The sequence below is a fragment of the Aspergillus welwitschiae genome (assembly GCF_003344945.1).
Source record: "Aspergillus welwitschiae strain CBS 139.54b unplaced genomic scaffold BDQ94scaffold_11, whole genome shotgun sequence".
Lineage (NCBI taxonomy): Eukaryota > Fungi > Ascomycota > Eurotiomycetes > Eurotiales > Aspergillaceae > Aspergillus > Aspergillus welwitschiae.
In genome coordinates this window covers 778136-793694 of record NW_020798705.1, presented here as the reverse complement: position 1 = coordinate 793694, position 15559 = coordinate 778136, and the positions used below count along the sequence as shown (strand labels likewise).

Below are 15559 nucleotides of genomic sequence, written 5' to 3'. Positions count from 1 at the left end.
TATCGGATAAACGTAAAAGAGCCAGGCGGCGGAGAGTATATCCCCCTTCCGCGCACCGCTGCAATCCCCACGAGTGGGGAGATCTTCAATCTCCCGGATCTAATTCAGCGAAGATTAGATATATCCGAATTCACCAGGGTCCAGTCCAGATCCGGTCATCGAAATCTTGTGGAAGGAAAAATGAACCCACCCGTCATGCCGGCGAACAGGTGGCGCTGGAGCTCAACTTGGACGACGTCACTAGCCGTCACTCATACTTGGGCGCCCCCGGAAGGACTGGTTCACTTTTTCGCATCCATGCACTCACATCTTCCTAATGTCTTTCACATCTTTATCCTCACATGGATCTCGTGATTCTTTTGCTCTGCCAATAACCTAATCCCTTGTTTCTACTCTTCATTGATCAGACGTATATCACCATGGTCTCCACGCGACACCATCCCCGCGACTTTCCACCCCCCGCGACTGGGAGAGCTTCGCCGCCCTCGACACCATCTACGTCTTCTACGAGTGCCAATGGCTCCGGGAAAAAATGGGTGCATGCCCCGTCTGGTGCCATTACCCTGTGGTTGATCTTCTCCATCCCGCTAGTACTATGGGACGCCAGCTACGTGCTGCTGCGCCCTCACCTGAAGCTCGATAGCAAACTACATTCCCCGATCTGGACTCCGTATGCGCTGTACGGCACAATCGATTACCTCTACGGCTGGCCGGCATTCAATGCGCGCAATGAGTTTACCATTGCGCAAACTATCCTGAACCTTGTCGAGACCGCTGGATACGTTTACTACCTGGTGATTGTGTATACGTATGGGGTTACAGCGGGAAACACGGCGCGAGGCCAACGTAAAACCAAGAAAGGGCCATTCTGGATGCTGAAAGAGTCCAAGGTTGTTGCTGGTCGTCCCGGCGCGACTGCGCTTCTGGTGGCATATACCGCCTCCGTGATGACTCTTGCGAAGACGGCCCTATTCTGTGAGCTGCCATCATGCTGTCAGGATTGGTTGGGAATATGACTCTAATGAATCTGTTATAGGGCTGAACGAGGCTTTCTCTGGCTTCGCAGACGTTGATCGCAGCGACCCTTGGAGCTTGTTCTTCCTGTGGATCATACCCAAGTAGGTTTTATCTCGTTGTCGGTGTTGTTGGCTCATCTAACGGTCGCATTAGTTCTCTCTGGGTCATCTTCCCTAGTTATGGCGTCTATGCTCTGGGTTCAGAGATCCAGGCGTCACTTGAGAGTGCCACGCCGCGTCAGCGAGTTGGGCGGCCCAAATCGTTGTAGGATCGCCCCGGACCGCAGCAAGCTCGGGGTAATGATAGGTTGCATCCGGCTAGAGACGCTTGACCAGGATACGAGAGGGGAAGTCGCGTGCACCACACTAGTACGGAGTTTGAGCACCGCGCATGATTGAAGTGATTGGGGGAGGAGCGGGAGGAATAATGGAGGGCAGGTTCGGATGTGGACATGTCGGAAGATTTGGGTTATACATCCTACTATAATACAGGTCCCGGAGATACAAGCTTAGATAAATTCAACAATCGAGGAAACTGAGTAAGGAGGCGTCTGTCAGCCAGAAGGCAACACTAGTAGTTGATAGCGTAACTTTTCCCCGGGATCATTCCGGGATAACAGCAGCCAGTGATACTGCGGGCTAGGAACGCCATGCATTCGCTGGTATTTACCCAACGTCGCTGCAGACTTCCGATACGCTCCCTCACTGCACGATTCCATCCACCGCTCTTGTGTACCTCGTTCACTCTCGATGTTATTTGTCTAGTTCTCCTGTAGATTGGTCTTGTCTAGTGGGTTCCGCAAGGGTCTGGGTGGTCGAGCCAGTTGATGGTTGTCCAATGACCGCGGCCCCATATATATTACCAGCGATGACACTCCGGACTTGCACGTTCAGCTATTGAACCTTCTTCTCTACAACACCCATGTTCTGGAAACTGGGTCCCTTTTTGGCGCTGTACCTTTTTGATGGGCATCATCACTCAGAATCCCCAACTTGACAATCTTACAATTACTTTCTACTCTATCGGAACAGATCCGGGGACGGGCACGCATTAATTACTAAAGGCCAATTTCCCCCAGGATGACGACGGCGAGAGGTGCCAAGCCTCCAGTCAGCGCCCGTCCCAGCCAGCCTTCCCCATACCCACCGTTTTCGACCACCGCCTCATCCCGCGGTTTCGTCCCGTCTTTCTCCCCAGAGCACCAGCAGGACCAGACCCTGTGGCCAACTCCCTCCGCATCCACCCCCTTCCTACCGAACGATGATCCGGGTCTTGTTCTTGGGGTACCTGCGCCCATCATGATCCCTCCGGAGTCCGACGAGTCCCCCTTGGCCTCCGGCCTGACCATGGGGCACGACGATATCGTCCTACCCGAAGACCTCGACACCCACAGCCGGGCCAGCTCGCGTGATCCAGGCAGTGCCGTTACTGCCGGTGATCCCGGTACCTTGCATGAGTCCGGAATCGATGCCCAGCGGGACGACGGAAGAGGCGACCCCGCACACAATCACGACCAACAGGGAGGCGAAAAACCGGCGTGGAGCGAAATGAAGACGAAAGCCGGCAAGGAACGAAAGCGCCTACCCCTCGCCTGCATTGCTTGTCGAAGAAAAAAGATTCGATGCTCGGGCGAAAAGCCTGCGTGCAAGCACTGTTCGCGCTCTCGGATACCATGTGTTTACAAGGTCACCACCAGAAAGGCGGCGCCCCGGACGGACTACATGGCGATGCTGGATAAGCGCTTGAAAAGGATGGAGGACCGGGTCATCAAAACTATCCCCAAGGAAGAAACCAGAGACATGGGCGCGATTGGCCGGTCGGTTGTTCGACCACCTCAACCGGGACAGACCACCAAGGCGCAGAAGAAGCGGACAGCAGAAGAGGCTTTTGCAGCTGAAATGGATGAGTGGGCTAGGGAGAGCCGCAATGGTCCGCAGGATACTTTTCCAATGCGCCGTGAGAGTAAACCGGGTGATGCGTCGGGCTTAATGACTGCAGGTGCCGAATTTTTACCGTCACTTGAGATCCAGGAGCACCTGGCAGAGGTGTTCTTCGATTGCGTTTACGGACAATCCTATCTCCTCCTTCACAAACCAAGCTTTATCCGAAGACTCAAGGCGAGAACCGTGCCCCCGGTTCTTATACTTGCGGTTTGCGCCGTTTCCGCTCGATTTTCAACCCATCCACAGATCAATTCCGAACCTCCTTTCCTGCGTGGCGAGAACTGGGCCAATCCGGCAGCTGCTATAGCCCTGAGTCGCCATGACGAACCTAATATTACTATTCTGACCGTTTTCTTGCTTCTGGGCCTTCACGAGTTCGGCACGTGTCATGGCGGGCGGAGTTGGTCATTCGGTGGCCAGGCACTGCGCATGGCGTATGCCCTGCAGTTACATAGGGAGCTCGACCATGACCCTTTGCTAATCCAGAAGAATGGCAATGGGTCACAGCTCAGTTTCACAGATCGGGAGATACGGAGACGGACCATGTGGGCTTGCTTCTTGATGGACCGCTATAATTCATCCGGGAGTCAGCGTCCGCCGATAGGGAATGAGAAATTCCTGCAAATACAGCTTCCTATTAAAGAGTCACATTTCCAGATGGAGATCCCGGGACCGACGGAAGACTTAGACGGCAATGTCCTCAACCCAGTCCCGGATGATGTTGGTCAGCTATCTAATGCGAAGGAGAATATGGGGGTATCGGCCTTTATCATCCGTGCGGTCGTCATATGGGGCCGCATTGTTGATTATCTCAACCTTGGAGGGAAAAGAAAAGATACGCACCCCCTGTGGTCGCCGGAATCTGGGTACACGCGCCTCAAGCGGCAAATCGAAGAGTTTTCCGCGTCTCTCCCTAGCCATCTCTTGTTCACTTACGAAAACCTTCAGATCCATGCAGCAGACCGAATTGCCAATCAGTTCATCTTCCTGCATATTATCATCCACCAGAACATGCTCTTCTTGAACCAATTCGCTATACCGCTATCACCGGGGGGTCGACCTCCCCGTGACATGCCTAAAGCATTCTTGAGCAATGCCGGCCGAGCAGCAGTGGAAGCTGCTCATCACATCTCCATCCTGATCGATCGTGCATCAGCTTATCCCCTCACTGTTCCATTCGCTGGGTACTGCGCTTATTCGGCCAGCACTGTCCATATATGGGGCATTTTCTCGAAGAACGCACAGTTGGAAGCGCGATCCAAGGAGAATCTACGTCACACGTACCGTTATCTCAATAAAATGAAGAAATATTGGGGAATGTTCCATTACATGGTAGAAAGTGCAAAGGACCGATATCGCCAATTTGCCGATGCGGCCATCAAAGGCACGGTGGTTACGCAGAATGGTGGGCAGATTGCGCCTATGTTCCAGTATGGCGACTGGTTTGACAAGTATCCTCATGGGATGTCGAGGTCGCACTGGGAGGAACCTGATCCGCAGAAGGCGAAGAGCGACGATGGTGTCATGAGCCAGCGGCCGGATCTACAGAGCGTCGAAGAGTTCTTTGCCAGCCTTTCTCCTACACCACAGCCGAGCGCCCCGCGTAGGCATTCGAAGAAGAGCAGCAAGGCCGACAGCGTGAGCGGGTTCGATGGACCAACTCCTCCGCAGTCAATGAATGACATCGCTATGGACGGCGCCCCGGGCATGCTTGGGACAACCGGTACAGGCTTCCCTCAGCCGGCCATGTTCAACCAAAATCGCGCGGGACAGCAGCCCTTCGCACAACCCGGCTTTGACTTTTCCATGCCCGCAGCAGACCAACTCCCCCAGCTGGACCGACAATTTGTCTACGGTTCCTTTGGCGACTTTGACCCGTCTGCATCCCTCGTTCCGCCCGAGAATCCGGCGATGCCCGCTCCCGTGAATCGCCCCGATGCTCCCCCTAATCAAGACCCCTCCACCATCTTCACCGGTCAATTAGATCCCAATGCCCCCTCCGGAGCAGGTGAATACTACCAGCCCAGCGCCTGGTTCTTGCCATTTAACCTCGACCCTGTGGGTGCCGGTGGTGGCCTTGATCCAAATTCACAAGCCGCCGGCACCGGCAACCCCGTCGTAGGAGGTCCCGATCTCTCCGGCTTCGGAAACATACCGATGGGAGCGTTTGATCTGGGACTAACGGGGGTGAACCGCGGATCGCAAGCATAAGTGGCCATAACCATCGTGCTTGCGGTAGAAGGATATCTTATTTGGTTTGGCTTTCAGTTTTCAGCGGGGTACATTCGGGCTTGGGGCGGACGGTTTGGTTTTGGAAAAGATTTGGAGTTATGAACGACCTTGGCTATGTGGTTGATGCGACGCTTTTAGTCTGGTCTGGCTATGTGATGCCTTGATGCTGTGTATTTATATTATGGTTATATATATTCCAACGCTGTCATGCGAGAGAATAAGAACATTCAATTTAAGAATAGCTATCTAGATTCGGAGATGAGACGATATATCGTTATTACAGCAAGACAAATGGCGGTTGGACACAATCATGAAGCGGCCACTAACAAATTCAAATAAAACACTCTAATACCGCCATCTGAGCAAAAAGAAAAAAAGAACAAATTAAAAGGACAAAGATAGATGATAGAGCAAAAAAATGCATTGTCGGGGAGTCGAACCCCGGCCACTCGCTTGGAAGGCGAGTATCATAACCGTTAGACTAACAATGCTTGGAAGAATGCATCATCCGTGAATCGAACACGGGCCTCATCGATGGCAACGATGAATTCTACCACTAGACCAATGATGCTTCCTTGAAAGTAGCCGCCACTTATTTGTCTTATACCCCACTGTATACTTTCAGTGATGTAGGCTGCGGGATTTGCATGTAGTAGGAAAGTTTAACCTGCGTTTATCGGAGATAATGATATTTTGAATCTGCAGTTCTTTAGATTAAAGTTATAATCATGATCAATAAGAAGAGTAAAAAACTGTTTTGGTATTCAGTTACCTATTACTGCGACATCATCCCACGTTTACACTGTCTTATCTTGTTTGTAGTATACAGTCAGTCGTGTCGGCTAGTATGATCGACCTACATTGGATTGCACATGTCCTATTATGTAGACAAGACATTCTTACGTTCCAACTACACATATATCCATCAAGCTCATTCCACGAGAATATATTCTGTTCGTTAGCTCAAGAATCATACACTAAATCTGACGTTAACGCCTTGCGGATTGTGAACTGTTGTAGGGACCATATTTCAACTAGCAAGCATTGTTAGTCTAACGGTTATGATACTCGCCTTCCAAGCGAGTGGCCGGGGTTCGACTCCCCGACAATGCATCTTTTTGTTTTTTCATGTTCCTTTCTCAAGTAGAAAGGATGCATCGATTCGTCGTATGCTACATTACATGGTGGAGTATGGTTTTTGAGTAGTTGATTTATTGTTTCTTCGTTTAAGGTGAAGACATACATGTATTTGTTCATCTGAGACCATGAGCAGTCGATAGGTTCTTCGTCAGTTGGCAGGGAGCTAGTTACTAGTTGATTATAAAATATATTTCCGAATGTCGGTGTTGGTAAAATGCAAAACATGTTCTCATGCACCTCATAGTAGTAGAAATAATCAATGACGCTATAAAACAGAGCCAGCTCAATCAATCGATGAATCAACCAATGCATGCATGCACCATCCATATAATAATCGGCCATTGTACAACAAATACAACCAATGCTGGCAGCAATACATATAACATATCTGATAAAAGTTGCGCTATCGGTCCCAGAAATAAACAAAGCCTGCCAACTAACAAACAATTTTAATCTTCCCACTCCTCATCTAACTGGTCTATCAGTCGATTCTCGGCATCGACGTCACTGCCTCGACGGCCGAAACTGCCGCGGTGGTTGACGCTGTTGCCGCGGGTGTGGCCGTGGCCGAGAGCCGGGGAACGTTTTAGGCGGAGGAGGCGGGCTAGGGAGGAGAGGAGGATGATGATCATGTCCTGTGTGGGGAGGAAGAGAGAGAGGAGATGGTGTTAGCTAAGGGTTCTGTATAATGAATGGTATTCTTGAAGAATAGCAAATGAGACAGTTGTATGTGTTCGGATAGATGAGTGAAGCAAGGAAAGATTTCTAGAATCAATCAATCGAACTATTGACATGTTTCCAGCTTGCTCTATATGGACGTCTTTGCCAGGCCTGCACAAGCAATGACTGTATATACCGTGTTCAACACGGGCTAGATATCCAAACGAGTGACTTCGAGGACGAGCAAAGAAAGACAAGCGTAAAGAAAGAAGGAATGCAAGCACGCCTGATGTAATTGAGCTCCAGACCAGCCAAAGCAGATTCAATCCATCCTCGAAATAGGCAACCTTGCATTGCCAAACTCCTTGTACGAGGCCTGCTCATGCCGCCGGGACCGTCGGAACGGAATTAACGCCAGTATACTTACTTTGATGAAGTCGAGCATTCCCGCCCAAAGACTGTAGTTCGGGCACTGTCTCCAACCGCGCTGGTGCATGACGGTTCGTTGGTATGCGCAACCACCGACTAGGTACGCCGCCACGGCGATCAAGGCACTGTGCTTATTAGTCGTTGACCTTACCGTAGGGTGTTTCCTACTTACATTACGCCGAATACGCCGCCTGGCGAAAGGCCCGGGTTATCCGGTGTGGGCGCGGTAGCGCCACAAGCAGCAGAGCTTCGCACCTCGAAGAAATATGTGCACTGGTCCATGGTGCCGACAAAGGAGACCGTCGCCTGGGAGGCAGGAGTGTCGCGCTCACACAGGAACGACATGATGGTGGATTTGGTGCGGGCGGCATTTCCGATGTAATCGCCGGCACAAGGGGAGCCATTGGTATAGTTCATGACCAGCTTCCGGCCGCGGAAGAAGGGGTCTGATGCTTGTTGACTGCATCGGGTCAGTCGAGTGATTATGGCATGTGGTATATAAAAGTAGGGTCACCGTACCCAATGGAGTAGACTTTACCCTCCCTCTCATAGTAGGCGCTAACATTCCTCCACCTTGAGCGGTCCACTCCCACCACATCCTTGATATCTTCAACCACGGGCGCACAGATATTTAGCGTAAAGTTGGCATTATAATCGTGTCCTCTGGCGTGCCAACTCTCGTCTCGGGCGCCTTTGCGAGGTTTGTCCCCGTCTACCGGGGGTGGAGATAAGGAGATGGTATTCAGATCGTAGAATAGGCCGGTCGTTGGAGAGCGGACGACACAGGGAGAGAGGCCATCCTTGGGAGCAGAGGAATCGGAGGCAGCATGAGAGATAAGCGGAGCAGCCAGAAGGAAGAGGAACCTCAGCAACGAGGATGTGGGTGGCTTCATGGTGGGAGGATGATCTCCGGTGGAGGCAGCCGGGACGGTCGGCGATAACGGTTCTAAGCCGAGGAAGGGAACGGAGGATCGATCAGGCAGCTGGAGGTAGGGACTGATCGGTTAAGCTTGGGAGAATCGAAGGAAAGTAGCGCAAAGGAGAGACCAAATGGAAAGAAAAGAAGTAAAAGAGGGAGAAAAGAGGGGGAAGGACGAGGAGGAGTAACAGGTAAAGCAGGCGTCGTAATGCGCGGAGATGAAACGTCGCATTTCTTGCGGAGATTCCATCTAGAGCTTCTCACCGCCCGCATCGTCGGCTCCGCTTCTGCCAAAAAGTCCCGCGGCTTCTTCTCCAGTTTCTCCTTAATCTCCATATTAAGATCCAGTACAGCCCGCCATGGCTCCCAAGAAGGACTCCAAGACCAAGGTCCGGGTGCAGCCCGTTCCAGAGAAACGCGGCTATGAATTCGGAGGCCCGTATGTACTCAATGCCCAGGTACAATTGACATTTGGGATACTGACCCTCCAGTCTCGGTGCGTTCGGGATCGTGTTTGGTCTGCCCGTGCTGGTTTACAGCTTCACCTTCCTATGTAACGATGTCTCCGGCTGCCCGGCACCTTCGTTACTACACCCGTCTACCGTGACGCTTGACCAATTGAAGGCAGAGGTTGGCTGGCCCAAGGAACGTTTTGCGGATTTCTACGACACAAGCGTGACACTCTGGGTCTTGGGCTATTATCTGCTTAGCTTGGCGATGTACGTGTTCCTGCCTGGCCAGGAGGTCGAGGGCACTGAATTGGCATGTGGAGGAAGATTGCCCTACAAGTTCAACGGTTGGTTTCTTCAATTGACTCGTATCTACCTCTCTAACACGACCTGCAGCTTTTCTGTCGGCCGTCCTGATCCTCTCCGGCTGTGCGGCGGGCACCTACGTCTACGGCGCGGACTTTGCTGTCTGGACTTTTCTCTGGGACAACTATCTGCAGGTAATCACTGCCAACCTGGTGATCTGTACTGTCATCTCCATCTTCGTCTATGCGAAGAGCTTCACTGTTCCTGCCCCTGGGCAGCCCAACCCTGAGCTCCGCCAGCTAGCTCCGGGTGGCCACACTGGCAACGTGTTGTATGATTTCTTCATTGGCAGAGAGCTGAACCCCCGGGTACGCCTGCCAATTCCCTTCGTCAGCGAAGCTTCGCGCACGATCGATATCAAGTCCTGGCTCGAAATGCGCCCCGGCTTGCTGGGGTGGATCATCCTGAACTTGTCGAACATTGCCCGCCAGTACCGCACCTACGGCTACATCACGGACTCGATCGTCATCTCGACTGCGTTCCAGGCGTTCTACGTCCTAGACGGCCTGTACATGGAGCCTGCCCTGCTGACTACTATGGACATTATTATGGACGGCTTCGGGTTCATGCTCTCGTTTGGCGACCTCGTCTGGGTCCCTTTTATCTACAACTTCCAGACTCGCTACCTGGCCGTCTTTCCGTATGAGCTGGGTTTCAATGGCATTCTGCTCGTCCTGGCCGTCACCGCTGTGGGCTACTCGATCTTCCGGGGCGCCAACAACCAGAAGAATCGGTTCCGCACCAACCCGAACGACCCCCGCGTCAAGCACCTCAAGTACATCCAGACGGCCAGTGGCTCCAAGCTGATCACGTCTGGCTGGTGGGGAAGCGCCCGCCACATCAACTACCTGGGCGACTGGGTCATGTCGTGGTCGTACTGCCTGCCTACGGGCATTGCCGGCTACGCTATTATTCAGACTATCAACCCGGCCACCGGGGACCTGCAGAAGCAGGCAGTGCAGACCCCTGAGAGCCGGGGCTGGGGAATGGTCTTTACTTACTTCTTCCTGGTGTACTTTGGCACGCTGCTGATCCACCGCGAGCAGCGGGACGAGGAGAAGTGCAAGCGCAAGTATGGGGCCGACTGGGACCGGTATACGTCGTTGGTCCGGAGTCGGATCATTCCTGGCATTTACTGAAGATAATGGGGATATAGACCGAACAAAAGTTCTTAATGTATGATAATTTCTCGTCTGAACGACTTCACATATCGGACATGACATGTATTAGCTAGATTGGACATCTTTACTCTTTTTAATGTCATCACGCTTTCTCTTCTTCCCCTTATTATCCACCAACACCTCCAAGCCCCATTCATCATCCCCATTATTCGGCACCCACGGCAGCAGCACCTTCTTGGCCTCCAGCATAGCCCGTTCCCGCGCCTTGCCTGCAGGCGTCTCCAGCGCAGCCCTCTTAAACTCCTTATACGATGCCGCCCTAACCACCTGCTGTCCCTCTCCCGCAGAACCATCACCAACACCATCACCAACACCATCACCAACACCATCACCACCATCCAACAACCCCCTCAACGCCCCCCACATCTTCGCCCTCGACAGCGCCGACGCGCCCTTCCCCACCGGCACCGACGCCTTATACCCCTGCTTCATACCACCTATGATCGTCTCATACAACCCAGTCCACGAACCACTCAATTTAGCCAACTGCTTCGCCCCATTCTCCGCCGCATAGCGATCCACCCCACCACCAGAAGCACCCCCAAGAACCGGTGCAGCCGTCCAAACAGCAGAAATATTCCCCGGCTTACACTTCATCCCGGCCTCCTTGCTCTTCGGTTTGCCAAACGCCCACAACTCCTCCACGACCTCCGTATCGACAGAGAGAACCTTAAACGGATGATACCCGTACCCACCCCCTCCTCCTTCTTCAAACCTCGATAACAAAGGGCCCATCCTCCCATCAGCCCCCCAAGCCCTCACACACCCCGTCTCACTCACCTCTTCGCGGGGCATCACCACGCCCGCCAGATACGCATTCTCCGTGACAGCCACTAGCAGACTCATTCCCCTGGACAAGAGAGACGACACCTGCCGCAGGGCAAGCTTGTCCGAGCAGGACTTGCTTTTCGTGGATGGGGCGTCTGCGCGCGCGGGCTTGCGGCGGACAATACCTAACTGGGAGAAGTTGGCGCGGCCGGAGAGGAGACCGGCCTCTTCTTCTTCTGAGGGGGATATCTCCCATGGAGTGGGGTCTTCTTGCGCTGCCATGGTGAGTTCCATGCTTGCGTCGCCGCAGGGGGCGGTGGTGCAGTAGAGGTAGATCTTTAGGGAGGGGTCGAGTTCGAAGGGTGGGTTGTTGTTGGGGGGTTGGCGACGGCGGATGAAGGGTGAGGGCTTGGGTGTAGAAGGTGATGAAGATTGTTGATTCTCATGATCTATCAATGCGCGGATCTCACTCAACAGCCAGTAATTGAATGCGCGGAGGGCCAGGATCTCGGCGTGCCAGTCGTGGAGGACCAGACCGGTGCTGGTTGGCAGTTGCGTGGTAGGGAGGCACTTCGCGCCGGAGCTGGATGCTTTAGTATTTACTTGATACATCTGTGATTATATAGGGCAGATAGTTGGTTGGTGTACATACGTAACAGCCACACAGGTTAATTCTTCTTTTCCTCCCTCATACTCTTCCTCCCCGTTTGCCTCAGATACATCTACACCAACATATCGTAAGCTGGTATACACCCAACCATAGTCCCTCTCCATATATTCCTTAGATAGTGTAAAGAAAGGATATACACACCCCTCACGACCACAACCCCACACATAGGAATCCACTCCCTCGTCCCATCATCCCGTAGAATAGGTTTACTGCGTGCCGGCAAACCATCAAAGTGAGCGTGCACGAGTCTGGCAATTTTCTCCGCAAGTGCAGCACCATCCCCAGCATCCCCTCCTTTTTGTCGTTCCATTATGATTCTATCGTCTAGTTATGTATGCTGTAGTTGTGCCATGTGCTATCCAAACCCACTTTGATATCAAAGTGGGTGCATGTCACGTGACTTATCATTCCTTATCCATCTCCAACAACTGAACTTAACTTATCCACTCAATCCATCCGACTCAAACCACCCATCTACTTACACTACACTCCACCCACAACCGTTCAATCAACCCATTCCTAAGTTACCATAAATAAGAGGAAGGATAATCAAAATGGCCGACAAACTCCGCACGATCCAAAACCTCGAGGCGATGCAAGCGCGCTACATCGGTACGGGCCACGCCGACACGACGAAGTACGAATGGGTGTCGAACATCGTGAGAGATAGTTACGCCTCGTATATCGGTCATCCGCCTATGTTGTCGTATATGGCGCTGGGAATGGGCGAGTCCAAGGAGAAGGTTAGGGCCGCGATGATTGAGAAGATGGTTAGAGGAGCGGGGAATCCGCCGGAGGTTGGTTATCCTTATTTTTCTTTCTTGGTTTTGGTTTTGTGGATGGGGCTGATGATGAGGTGTTTAGACGCAGGAATAAGGTGTTTATTAGTTACTGGCGAGGAGCTGGGTGTGGGGTGGATGGGATGATATGAGGGAGTTGGGTAATTGGCGATGGAATATTGTCGATGGAAGGAGGATAGGTAGTGGGAGTTTGTGCTGTGCTGCGCGTACATGTGATGCAGGTGCAGATGATAAGGACACTTGCATAACTACTGGAGTTCAATGGTGGGTAATTGGCGTTGGAGGCTTCATGCATTACATTACATACTAAGGTTATGGACTAAGATGGGATAAAATCAATCAATTGCTATGTACAACGCTACGCTAATATACAATGACATGCTCATTTCTCCCCATTTCCATTTCCAATATCACTTCCATCACCCTGCGCCGCTGCCAACCGCGTATTCTCATTCTGCAATGACCCGATCAAATCCAGCCATTGCTTACGCTCTCCGCGCAGTCGATGCACCTCTTTCTTGAGCACCTCTACCTCGCGGCGCAACGCCTCCGTTTCTGCCCGCGCGCGATGCTTCTCCTGCTTGTCTGCGTGCTTCTGCTGCCGCGCCTCGATCTTCGATGCTTCCTTGACCTGGTCTTTCTCGATCTTGCCCAGCTGTTTCAGCAGCTTGGACTCGTCGTGGAACAGCCCCGATGCAACCTTGTGCATCTTCGCCGTTTCGTGGTCGGGGTTCTCAGCGTGACGGCTCTTGCCTGAGGATTGGCCCCTGTGCACGCTGCTGGCTGGACTGCTGCTCGGCGGTTCGCTGCTTGCTTGCTCGTTTGTTGCTGCTAGAGCGGTCGTCGATGCCTTGTCGCGCTTGGAGCCTTCGACTGGTGAGGTCACGCGGAGGGCTTGGATGTCGGCTCGTACTCTATCCAGCTGTGCTTCGACGTTGCGCTTTCGCTCTGCTAGCTTTGCCAGCTGCTTCTCGTGCGATGTCAGCTTGCCTTTCTTGTTCTTGGTCATTAGCTCCAGCGCAGAGACGTCGGGGCCTGCTTCCATAGATGACTCGATGTCCGAGTTCGCTGATGGTGCTATCGATGCTTTGTCGGGCGACACTGCATCATCCTCGTTCTCCTTGACCCCCTCGACATCTGGCTCCGTGCCGCTGGCAGGGACACTCTGAGCCGAGACCTGACGTGAGTGCTGCGGTAGGTAGTCCAGCACCGCCTGCGGCGCATACCGCTCGAGACCGGCGTTCACCAGGTATGCGAAGCTGGCAATCAACCCGTGATGTTCGACTTCGGTGTATGACTCGTCATCGCTGTCCTCCTCACTGCTAGACGCATCCTCCCCTTCCTCATCATATTGACTGTGACTGCCCACCGACCTGACCGTCGACCTCCTCTTCCTCTCCCCATCCCGACAAGCCCAGTTCAGGAACTTGACAGCATCCGTACAGATGCTCTTGGGCGTGCCCTTCTCCACCATCCACCTTGGAATATTACCCCCAGGATCACTCCTCGTCACCATCACCCATTCAACCGGATTCATCGCCCCCTCAGGCTTATTCTCCACAGGTATCTCCCGAATAAACTCCACACTCTCATACATGCCCCGAATATACCCCGGCACAGGAGGCACCTCATCATGCTCGCACGGTCTCGACACCATCATCCACTCCCTCCCCTTCCCTTCCCGCTTCTTCCTCTCCTCATCACCCTCACTCTCATCCCAAGACACAATCAAACTCACAAAGTCCCGCGCAGTCGTGGGTTTCGGGAACTGCGCCGAAACATGAAACACCTGCACCCGTCCAATCACCCCATCCCCCTCATTATCCCCAGCTCTAACCTCAATCCCCTCAACTAACCTCTCCGCCCCAATCCCCCTAACCGCCTGATCCGGCATCTTCCCCTTCCTTATCCGCTCCTGATTCCTCCTCAACGTCTCCCCCATCTCCCCCGACAATTTCTCCCTCCACCGCTCAAACCCTAATCCTTCATGCACGCTCCGCCTCCCAAACCAATGGCCCTTCCCGTCCGCCCCATGTAACTTGTATATCGGTATCTGGAGCGGGTTGTCCCTCGTATTGGTGACTTTTATCGGCTTGCTCCATTGCTTCCGCAAAGCTTGGACCCCCTTCCCGTTCCCACTCCCACTCCCACTACTACTGCTCCCATCCCCATTCGCATCCCCATCATGATCCACCAAATCATGCACAGGAAGCGCCCCACTCGCCTTCACTACTTTCTTCGCTGGATGATCATCATATGTGGCCGCCGCACCGTGCTGTGCCTGGATGTCATCGTCTGAAGGCAACGGCACGGAGTCGACGATCAAGTGCGCTTTTGTTCGGAGGTCGGTTATGTAGGCTCGTAGTGCGGCGGGGTCGGTGCTGGGGACGTCGGTCCAGATGGTCGGGCAGAGGGCTTGCAGAGATTCTTGGAGGGTGGGGAGGGGCATTTTCTATTATTGCGGTGTTGATTTAGTAATCTCAAATGTTAATGCAATGCGGTACGGTTCGGTTCGGTTCAATTCTTGTGTATGTGATGTGGTGGGTCATATAAGATGTTTCTTTTGTGATGCCGGTTCTAGAATTATCCTCTCCTTCTCTCTGTGTGTGAGGGTTGGTGTAGAATTGATGAGCTATTGTGTAAGAAATGTTGGAGTGATGATGCTTTGTAGGTTAGGGAAGATTCCGGGCGATGGGCGGACGGAGTAGGAGGAGGGTATGTCACAGGGGGACCTAGGCAACCAGGCGGACATGAATCAGAATAGTACACTAGCATTAAGTGAAAGCTTAAACCACATTAAGGAGCAGGAGTTCGTCAGGATGAAGATAATGAATGAATGGTACCTCATAGGTTCTGGTGGTGGTGGTTGTTGCGGAGAGTCGGGAACTGACGTCACCGGGTCGGGGCAGAAAAAGACCGTTCTTGCCGATGAATCCAGCAAGGTCCGTCTCGCCCCTGGCAGCCATGAGATCAGTGCTTTACTAT

General features: G+C 52.8%; 6 protein-coding genes and 3 non-coding genes across 9 annotated transcripts; 4 read left to right on the top strand and 5 right to left on the bottom strand.

Moving 5' to 3' along the window:
* Positions 1 to 419: 419 nt before the first annotated feature.
* On the top strand, positions 420 to 5336 carry BDQ94DRAFT_177717 (C6 transcription factor; the record flags this gene model as incomplete). The annotated part of the gene is made up of 5 exons (XM_026772980.1): positions 420 to 975; positions 1037 to 1118; positions 1793 to 1796; positions 2232 to 2300; positions 2331 to 5336. 5 exons carry the CDS (start codon positions 420 to 422, stop codon positions 5169 to 5171), a joined length of 3552 nt encoding a protein of 1183 aa, XP_026627945.1. The 3' UTR covers positions 5172 to 5336.
* Positions 5337 to 5611: 275 nt separating this feature from the next.
* BDQ94DRAFT_t115 lies at positions 5612 to 5683 on the bottom strand. The gene has a single exon. It is a non-coding gene; the product is annotated as a tRNA-Gly (tRNA).
* A 9-nt stretch (positions 5684 to 5692) lies between these two features.
* On the bottom strand, positions 5693 to 5763 carry BDQ94DRAFT_t114. The gene has a single exon. It is a non-coding gene; the product is annotated as a tRNA-Gly (tRNA).
* Positions 5764 to 6233: 470 nt separating this feature from the next.
* On the top strand, positions 6234 to 6305 carry BDQ94DRAFT_t117. Its single transcript has one exon. It is a non-coding gene; the product is annotated as a tRNA-Gly (tRNA).
* A 666-nt stretch (positions 6306 to 6971) lies between these two features.
* BDQ94DRAFT_16936 (putative vacuolar sorting receptor (Mrl1)) lies at positions 6972 to 8546 on the bottom strand. The gene is made up of 3 exons (XM_026771276.1): positions 7941 to 8546; positions 7594 to 7881; positions 6972 to 7546 (listed from the first exon to the last, which is right to left on the bottom strand). The coding sequence occupies exons 1-3, from the start codon at positions 8312 to 8314 to the stop codon at positions 7315 to 7317; spliced, it is 894 nt and encodes a 297-aa protein (XP_026627944.1). The 5' UTR covers positions 8315 to 8546; the 3' UTR covers positions 6972 to 7314.
* A 141-nt stretch (positions 8547 to 8687) lies between these two features.
* On the top strand, positions 8688 to 10437 carry erg24B (c-14 sterol reductase). Its single transcript, XM_026771266.1, has 3 exons — positions 8688 to 8779; positions 8832 to 9136; positions 9186 to 10437. Exons 1-3 carry the CDS (start codon positions 8700 to 8702, stop codon positions 10292 to 10294), a joined length of 1494 nt encoding a protein of 497 aa, XP_026627943.1. The 5' UTR covers positions 8688 to 8699; the 3' UTR covers positions 10295 to 10437.
* BDQ94DRAFT_169224 (tRNA-specific adenosine deaminase) lies at positions 10382 to 11716 on the bottom strand (the record flags this gene model as incomplete). The annotated part of the gene is made up of 1 exon (XM_026771240.1): positions 10382 to 11716. One exon carries the CDS (start codon positions 11714 to 11716, stop codon positions 10382 to 10384), a length of 1335 nt encoding a protein of 444 aa, XP_026627942.1.
* A 517-nt stretch (positions 11717 to 12233) lies between these two features.
* On the bottom strand, positions 12234 to 14510 carry BDQ94DRAFT_141137 (uncharacterized protein). Its single transcript, XM_026765763.1, has 2 exons — positions 12639 to 14510; positions 12234 to 12571 (listed from the first exon to the last, which is right to left on the bottom strand). The coding sequence occupies exon 1, from the start codon at positions 14466 to 14468 to the stop codon at positions 12957 to 12959; it is 1512 nt and encodes a 503-aa protein (XP_026627940.1). The 5' UTR covers positions 14469 to 14510; the 3' UTR covers positions 12234 to 12571; positions 12639 to 12956.
* On the top strand, positions 12329 to 12650 carry BDQ94DRAFT_169223 (splicing factor 3B subunit 5 family protein; the record flags this gene model as incomplete). Its single annotated transcript, XM_026771239.1, has 2 exons — positions 12329 to 12571; positions 12639 to 12650. 2 exons carry the CDS (start codon positions 12329 to 12331, stop codon positions 12648 to 12650), a joined length of 255 nt encoding a protein of 84 aa, XP_026627941.1.
* Positions 14511 to 15559: the final 1049 nt, after the last annotated feature.